Source organism: Antedon mediterranea, chromosome 10 (assembly GCF_964355755.1).
Source record: "Antedon mediterranea chromosome 10, ecAntMedi1.1, whole genome shotgun sequence".
Taxonomy (NCBI): Eukaryota; Metazoa; Echinodermata; class Crinoidea; order Comatulida; family Antedonidae; genus Antedon; species Antedon mediterranea.
This window is the reverse complement of record NC_092679.1, coordinates 6986818-6995971: the sequence shown is the minus strand read 5'-3', so window position 1 is coordinate 6995971 and position 9154 is coordinate 6986818. Positions and strand designations below refer to the sequence as shown.

Genomic DNA, 9154 nt, shown 5'->3' with positions numbered 1-9154 from the left:
TATATTGATTTACCACTTTAAAGCATTAGGTTACCATTAATTTACTTTCTTGTTTCTTTTAAGCATTTAAATTGATTATCAATTAGGCTAGGCTAACACAGGCTCGTTGCTAGGCATACCTCCACGGCGAAAACGACTGTGGCAATGCAAAGCGGATGCCTCTCATAGGCCTAGCAAATGCTTAGTTACAGGGAGTCCCAAGTGTAGTTTTGTGAAAAATTATATTGCAATTACACATCATTATTAAATTTAACTTTAAATAATTTAAATAAATAAAATTTTTTTTAATAACTTTAAATAATTGATGTAGGCTATAGGTTTAGGACCAATAGGTACAGGAATTGCTTCTTACACGTATTTTGGTTAAAACATGAATGATAGAAAATGAATAAAAGAAAAACATTCATATTTATTTTTTAACTATCAGGATTGTTATTTGTTTAAGTTTACTCTATATATTTCACAGAATTTATGTTCGAGACACTAGCCCTATGACTAGACTAGGTGTAAGTAAACACTTACAATGGACTGGTCAAGATGCATTATATGCCAGTCTGTTACATCGGAAAGTTTAAGGTGTCCACAAAAACGAGGAAACATTAATGCTAGATGTGTGTACGAAGCGTTTTTAAACAATGTAGACGGCTTTAAGCAACTACAAGCTTCACCACTTTCATTAGAATATGGAGACCATGGTACACCGGAGGCTTTTATTAAAAACGGTGCCTCGTGGCATTATTCTTGCCATTTGAAGTTCAACAACACTAAGCTGGAAAGGTTAAGAAAACATCAAGTAAAAGAAAACATAGATACGAAAGAGCGGTCTTCAAAAAGACAGAAAGTTGCAAGTCCTAGCAGAAATAACTGTATTTTCTGCAAAAAAGATACATTTCAAAAGCTTCATGAATACTCAAAGGTGTCACTGACAAAAATACTTCGAAGAATGGCGACAGAAATGAATGATTTTGATCTTCTTGCTACTATTTCGAATGGTGATTTAGTAGCTATTGCAGCAAAATACCACATGGATTGTTTGACGCAATTTAGAAATCGATATAGAAAACATCAAAGCAATACTTTGTCTTTTTCTAAAACAGAAAGAGATCGTGTGAAAGGCAGAGTGTTTGCAGAATTGGTTTCTTATGTAGAGGGATTAGTAGAAGAGGGAACATTGTTATTTCAATTATCACATTTACATTCTTGGTTTGAAGATCGTCTTCATCAATTTGGAGAGAATATATCATTTAATAAAACGCGCTTGAAAGAAATCCTTCTACAACATTTCGAAACCATGGGCCTACATGAGCATTTTGATGGATACAAATGTGTTTTAATTTTCGAAGAGGCCATATATCAAATGTGGAAAGATGTGCATCGTCGACAGTATGAAGAAGAAGCGCTGTTGTTTGCAAAGGTTGCAAAAATCTGCAGAGAAGATATTTTTCAAATGACGGATGGTTTTCAGTTCAAAGGGGCATTTCCTCCTCGTTGCCAAGAGATGGTATCACCAAGTTTAAAAATGCTGATAGCTATGATTTTATATGGGCCAAACACGAAGGAGCACGTTGACAATTCACAGACATGCCTTACAATATCCCAATTGATTTCTTATAACTCCAAGAAGAAGGTAAGAGAAGAAACTGGTAGGCCTACTGAGCGTCATAACCTAAACCGAGAACCACCTCTACCAATTTACATTGGGATGCTTATTCACACCAATACCAGAAGTAAGCTACTTCCTTCTTAATTCCAAAAACAAAGAGGAACTATTCCTATATTTGTCTGAGTTAGTTGAACAACAATCATTTACAGACAACAAGAATGTGTACATAACAAAGGGTACATCAGTCATATCTAAAGGAAACAACATGAGTAACTCAACACAAGAAGAAGCAGATACCAGGATTGTAATTCATTTGGTGCACTCGTTGGAGCATGGTGCAAGACAAATCATGGTGTGAACTGTGGATACTGACATTATCATCATTCTAATTGGTCAATTTTTCAATCTTTGCCATCGATTTCCTGAACTGAAACTGTGGGTTGCATTCGGCACTGGTAATCACTTCTGTTACTATAACATCAACAACATGTGTAGACATCTAGGTGAAAGCATGGCATGCGCCCTTCCACTTTTCCATGCTTTTTCAGGTTGTGACACTACATCCTCATTTTTCGGTAAGAGTAAGAAGAGTGCTTGGAAAGCATGGAAATCATTTCCAGAGGCAACAGAGGCATTTCTTTCCATATACAGACATCCTTTTCAAAAAGTTGACTGTCTTTCTCTCAACTTCAAACATATTGAGCGGCTCACTATTCTTCTATACAACAAAAGCAGCATATCATTATCAGTAAATGAAGCCCGTCGAAATATGTTTTCACAGAAGAACAAGGATATTGCTCATGTTCCACCCACCCAGGTAATTAAAATTGAATGGTTGGAATACAATTAAACTTATACTTAGTGCATACTTTTTTTTATTCAACTAAACAGCATTGTTTGTACATTATATTACATTTATATTGTAGGATGCATTACTTCAACATGTGAAAAGAGCCATATATCAAGGAGGTATATGGACCACTTGTCAGAATGCTGAACCAACTATTCCTACTCCAGAAGATTGGGGTTGGACATTAGAAAACACACATTGGAAGCCAGTTTGGATGACTAAACCAGAAGCAGCCAAGGCCTGCAATGAACTTATCAAATGTGGCTGCAAATCTGACCGTGACTGTGTGACTTGCAAATGTGCCAAATCCAACCTCCCTTGTACAGAACTGTGCAGCTGCAAATGTCCCAGATAATATTACTCGTAATTGAATACAGACGATCCGTGTCAGAATTTATTATTTCTAAGACATAGTTAATACTTATTATTATTATTTATTTATTTTATTTTTTAATAACTGAGGTTTGAAATATAAAATGAAGAAGTGTAAACTGTAAATATAATACACTGCAAAACAGTTATATTAATTTATTGAAGCTTACAACTTGCAGAAAATAATCTGGAAATGTAATCACGCATAGTAAAATGTAACATTCCTCTACACATAACCAGGTAGGCCATATCTCTAGATACAACAATCTGAATCATTCTAAACAAACATATCATATGAAAAAGTAATTGTTTAAATTTGTTGAGAAAACAATGTATTGCGTGAAAAATAAGTGTTTGACGATTTACTGCCAATGTTGTAGTGATATAAAACAAAATTTAAGTCAAAAGTTAATATAATTACTTCTGGTCAATTGACAAATTCAGTCATTACCTTAATTAATACAAAAATATACATTTTTGACAATTTAAGCCCAATATTTTGATGTTATGCGCATTCGGTAACGAAATTTGAGGTTATCGGGTCAAAGGTCAATATTATGATTTCCAGTCACTTTTGGGAAAAATAGTTCGTTAGACCAAATACTAACATGTATATTGTGAATATTTTAAGACCAACCTCATGTTTCTACTGTCAGTAGTTATCGAGATATGACCATACTAGGGTCAAAGGTCACAATTCCGGAAATGATGATTCCGGCCATTTTCTAATAAAATGTTGTATTAGAGTGAATAGAAACATATGTGTTCTAAGCAATTTAACACTAAAATGAACTCTGTACCCCTACCGGTTACTAAGATATGGACCATCATTTTGTTTTGGCGGCCATTTTGAAAATACTCCAAATATGGTCATAAAATACATTTTTTTTCTTGGTTACAGTGATTTTTTTAATCTGTATGTCCAAGTGAACATATGTGCAAAATTTTAAAACTTTGTCATCCGTGTAACGTTTTTGACCATTTTTTCCCTTAAGGCACCCCACTACTAGAACGCAGCGCAGCGACGTATTGACGCAAAGTTTTGTATTGCAAGTGGGAACCGACGACGCAACAGTGCTGCAAACATCACACTACAGCATGGTCTACACTAGATTTCACGCAGGCGGGGGTAAACACAATTTATATAAGCTTGGTTCCCACTAGAACGTAACGCAAGGACGTAAACGCAACGCAAGCGTTTTAACCAATGACAAGCGAAGTTATAGACAGAATAGCAATCACAAGCGAATAAGCCATCGCTTGTGATTGGTCAATTCACTTGCGTTGCGTTACGCCCTTGTGTTGCGTCGCTAGTGGGAACCACGCTTTAAAAGTGCATTGTCTTACGTTGCGTTACGTTGCGTCGCTAGTGGGAATAACGCTTTAAAGAAACCTAAAGTACAATAAAACATAGAAAACATTACATTTGTTAGGTAACTATGAGTGTAATGAATTCCAATATCGATGTACAAGTGGACAATGTATTGTTGAAAACGCAGTATGCAATAACATTAAGGATTGTGAAGACAATTCAGATGAAGAAAACTGTCGTAAGCAAAAACATATACATCATTTAATAAAATCTCTACTCAAATAATATCAAACCACACAATAGTTTCGGAGGAGTTAGGAAAGAAGGATTACTATACATGTTCTGAACCAGAGCCGTAAACCACCAGGCGTTGGTTTACAACTATTTTTTTACCGGACACACTTATTGACAAAACAAAAACACATTCTTATTGTGTTGTTGTATAGTATAGTACCTTTAGTAGTAACAATTATCTTATAACCCAACTACCTTTAAATGATAAAAAAAGATACAAACTTATTGACACAACAAAATAAGAACCCATTCTTATTTGTGGTGTTGTAGTAAATAGTCCACAAATAAGTTACAACCTACGGCAACCACCTTTAAAATAATTTAAAAAAAGATAGAATAACGCATTGTAACATTTATGTAATTTGTTATAGACAATTGGTTCTGTTCTAAAGAAGGAATTTACAGTAAGTTCCAAGAATTAAAATCTTCCTAAATTCTGGTAACAAATTGTAGGTATGCTAGAAGTTGAAGACACCGCATCACCATCGAATTCTTTTCTTGGTGTCACCGGCAGCACAACAAACTCGAATGAAGTTTCTACCCAACAAATAACTTCCATCTCAACTTTTGAAGAAGGAACTGTTAAAGACAATCACGAACTCAATACTGACATAAAAGTAACCACAGTAACAAGAAGTGACTCGACTGAAAACGCCGATGACGTTATGACCATACAAGAGAAAATTCTCTCAACTGACGGTAAGTTCTTTTTCAGTAGTCCTACCCGGTTTTGTCGATGATAACATATTCTGATATAATTCATCAAGATCTGGCGCCATTATTATAACATAGTAAATCAACACGAACCTATCGGCTATTACAAATCCTACTGCAATAGCAAATCAAATTATTAGATTTCTTTCTGTACTGTATAATTTCACATTATATTTCAGTCAATTTTGAAGCTGAATCACCAAATTTTTCTTCTATTATTGTTGTTTCTGAAACAACAATTGTCAAAGTTTCTACTACGGCTAAAGGCAGTGTCAAAGGTCAGTAAAGAAAAACGACAAGTAAAAATATGTACGTACGTAAATTAAACATTGTAATAGGGTACTTATTAATCAAATATTAGTCAGACTATGATCTGAATTTAAACGGATAGGCTCACTCCAGTGTCTAGTGCACTCCATATAACCTAACTTTGTGAACCCATAGAGCTCCAGAGAAGGTTTTCGAAAATATAGGCCTAACTAATCAATTTTTCAGACGGACCATACAAACTTGTTGCAAGATTGACAGAAGCAGAACAAATAATTAAACGGAAAACTGTGTAAGTTAAATGGCAAATGATTGAAAGTTAAAGGTATTTATATTTTGTCCTCAGGCTTAACCGGATCATCTTGCCTAAGGGTACATGTGGTTCAGATATTCTCGGGCACCCATACCTATCACATGCGTCCGATAGTATAATTACACCATCACTCTAGATCTCCGGTAGATCCCTTGCCGCGATTCTAGGCGGTCTCCCATCTTCCAGAATGCAACCATTGATCTGACGAAAACCGGTGCTTCAACAACGCTGTTGAAACGTACTATTGAAGTATTATTGAATACATTACAATAAAAGACAACCCGTTTTGTTCTTTTACTATCACTACCTAGATTTTCAAGTACTGTCTTACTTACTTTGAAATATTTCTATTAGGCCTACTGTATATATAAATTCTATTTTCAGAGAAGGAGAACTTCTCCCAAGCGCCTCTGAAATTGTGGAAGTTATCGTTTACGACAAAAATAACAAGTCGATTAGCACTAAATGCGAGATAGTGTTCAATAATATTACGTTGAAGAATTTAGCTACAGAAAACGAAACGGATGTTTTACATTTACCAGTTTGCCATTTTACACATGGAAGACCAAATTCGTAAGTAAACTTATCTTTGTTTATTTCATAGTAGGGCAAAACATCTGATAGATTAGTATATATTTCTTGTAAGGTACAGGTGACGATTATTATTAATTTTAGGACATGGTCAACAGAGGGATGTTTAACGGTGTACCAGTACGATTATTTCACCAGTAGTGTGACATGTACATGCAATCATCTGACGTCATTTGTGGTTCTCATGAAACCGAACTATGTGAGATTAAAACTTTACTCAGTCAAATATTTGTTTATGTTGCTATACCAATGTAATATAATAATGAATCCCGAAAAACCCCAGAAAAATACATTAAAAACACAATAGTAAAAATAGACAAAAGAAATACAGTACTACGTTAATGATAAATCAGATGTCTTTTGTAAAACCAAGAGTGAGTGAAATTATATAGTATATAGTGATGAATGGTGTAGTATTTTTATAATAGTAAATAGTAGTTAGTAAATTAACAAGGCCAACAGCCATAAGTCGCGTGCTAAAACGCATAGTGATACCGGACCGACAGACAGACCGACCGACCGACATAGTGAACTATAGAGTCGCGTCCACGCGACTAAAAATATACAAATAGCCATATTTTGTTAAAATTAACAGATTTGCACGTATCGTCAGGCAACCATGACAATAAATAAAAAAATGTCACTGAGAAAATATCTATATTATAAGTGAGAGAGTTTGTCTGTTTGTTTGTTTGTCTGTTTGTTCGTTATACAAAATTTTGTTACTGCACATAATCTTACATATGGGGTATCAAAATGACCGCAATTGTACCGGGAATGTTCTAAGCTATATTTCAACATCATCCGCCACCTAGGATCCCAGTTAGGGACCAAAATGTGGTCAAACCCCCTACTTTCGATGTTTGTTCGTTATAAAAATTTCTGTTTCTGCACGTAACCATACGTATGGGGTATCAAAATGATGGCAATTGTACACTCGGAAGGTTTTAAACTACATTTAAAAAAATTCCCCCGACTCCTGGGGTTTTTGTGGGAGGGGTGGGGCGGGGGGTGGTTTGTGATGTCACATTTTTGCTAGGGCTCGGGGTTGTAGGCTATCGAATTGTAAAATATATACTACAAAAGTTTTACAGTATTTGAATTATCCTCAGCAAGGCGTTTGGGGAAATATAGATATAGATATACATATTTTATTCATTAACCAATATGACACCTATTCAATTACACATTTAGCAAAGTACTTTAACCATATCCAGCTATGTATCGGTCTCTTGGATTGTCTCATTACAGACATCCATACCTGTGTGAACATACACATGATGTTTACTGTTACTGTGTTCAACTATATCACCAATCCTCCAAAAACGTCAATTGTGGGAAAGTGGGGTTGGGTTCAGGGGATTTTGCTTTTACCAGAATTGTGGTTAGAAAATGTTAAAGTATTTAATCATCCCTGGGAAGCAGATGGGAGTTTGGGGTGGGGATGTAGGCCTATCACTATGACCGAAACTGTATTTGCAATGTTTTAAACTACATTTGAAAACTGCCACTGAGGGATTATGGGTTGGGAGTGATAATAACATAATTTGTAGGGGGAGGAGGAGCGAAAATACTAGCGTAATGAAGTAGCATATATGATTGGATTGTACTAGGAAAAGTTACTAAATTTGAACTGACCAGGGGAGGAGTTAAGGTTTGTTGATGGTGGTGAAAGGAGAAAGAAGGCTGGGGACCGCAGTATCTAAATTACATATTTTAATTATCAGCCAATATGACACCTATTCATTTACACAATTTACAACGTACCATTTAACCATTATTAGACCCATCGTAGCTATGCATACTCCTCTCAATTCGAAGCTTAGGTTGAAATGAATTTGTCCATCACTGGGAAGAATTTGTTTTTAAGAAAGAGTATGGGGTGTTATTGAAGAGGGGTGGAGGTTGGCGAGTATAGACAGATACTGGCGTCGGGTGTTATGTACTGAGAAGGCTGTAAACTAATTTTGAAACCCGCCCTGGGGCGGGTATAATTGCTAGTTATATTAATAAGCTATTACTCTTTTAGTGGCCTTACTTGACAAAAAAACGTCTTTTTTTGCAAAGGTTAGAATACAAATACACTTCATTAGTGCCCTAATCATTTTTTTTTTTTTGGTTATTTAGAAAAAATCACAAAATGATAAGAGGGCAATATCTATGCTTACAAACATCACAATTGGAATGTCTAGTGTTTTTCTCATAATAACGCTTATTACGATAATCAGCATAAGGTAAGCTAATTGGAAATTGCGTCGCTGTTGTCGAAAGTAAAGCGCGGCATTTGTATTCATAGGTCTATCACCAACAAAAGGCTTACACTAGGTCCCACTTTTCATAAAATTAGTTTGAATTCTGTGTCTGTTTACCGTGTTAATATTAATGCTGAATTCAGTCACTACTTCGATTCGATTCCTATAATCAACTTCTTAATTTGAATTGTGAACGAGTTTGTTTCCCTTTGCCCGTGTTTGTCGAATAAACAAACTACACACAACAGAGTTAAATCAAATGCATGATGATAATGGTCATTTTTTCATTTTAGTTTGTTTAAAACACATACTTTGTTATATGTTTGTATTTCAGAGAACTGAGAAATTCCGACAGATATAGGTTGTTACGTCATCTGGTAATCGCTTTACTTTTGGTGCATTTTTTCTTTCCTTTCATAAATCTAAATGTAAGTTCTCCTTTTTTTCTGATTTAAGTCGTTTTTAAAAGTTTATAGAAACTCTATGCTGATTCATTCATGTTACATTTTTTTATCATTAGAGATTATCATTATCATCATAAAAGACGATACTCTATAACAAATTTATTTACAGTCTAAAAACTAGT

At 35.0% G+C, this 9154-nt stretch overlaps 1 protein-coding gene across 1 annotated transcript; it reads left to right on the top strand.

Annotated features, from left to right (window-relative positions):
* Positions 1–3923: 3923 nt before the first annotated feature.
* LOC140060953 (uncharacterized) lies at positions 3924–9109 on the top strand. Its single transcript, XM_072107329.1, has 10 exons — positions 3924–3954; positions 4259–4375; positions 4885–5130; positions 5325–5423; positions 5641–5704; positions 6110–6298; positions 6401–6515; positions 8444–8550; positions 8903–8996; positions 9089–9109. The coding sequence occupies exons 1-10, from the start codon at positions 3924–3926 to the stop codon at positions 9107–9109; spliced, it is 1083 nt and encodes a 360-aa protein (XP_071963430.1).
* The last annotated feature ends 45 nt before the right edge of the window (positions 9110–9154 follow it).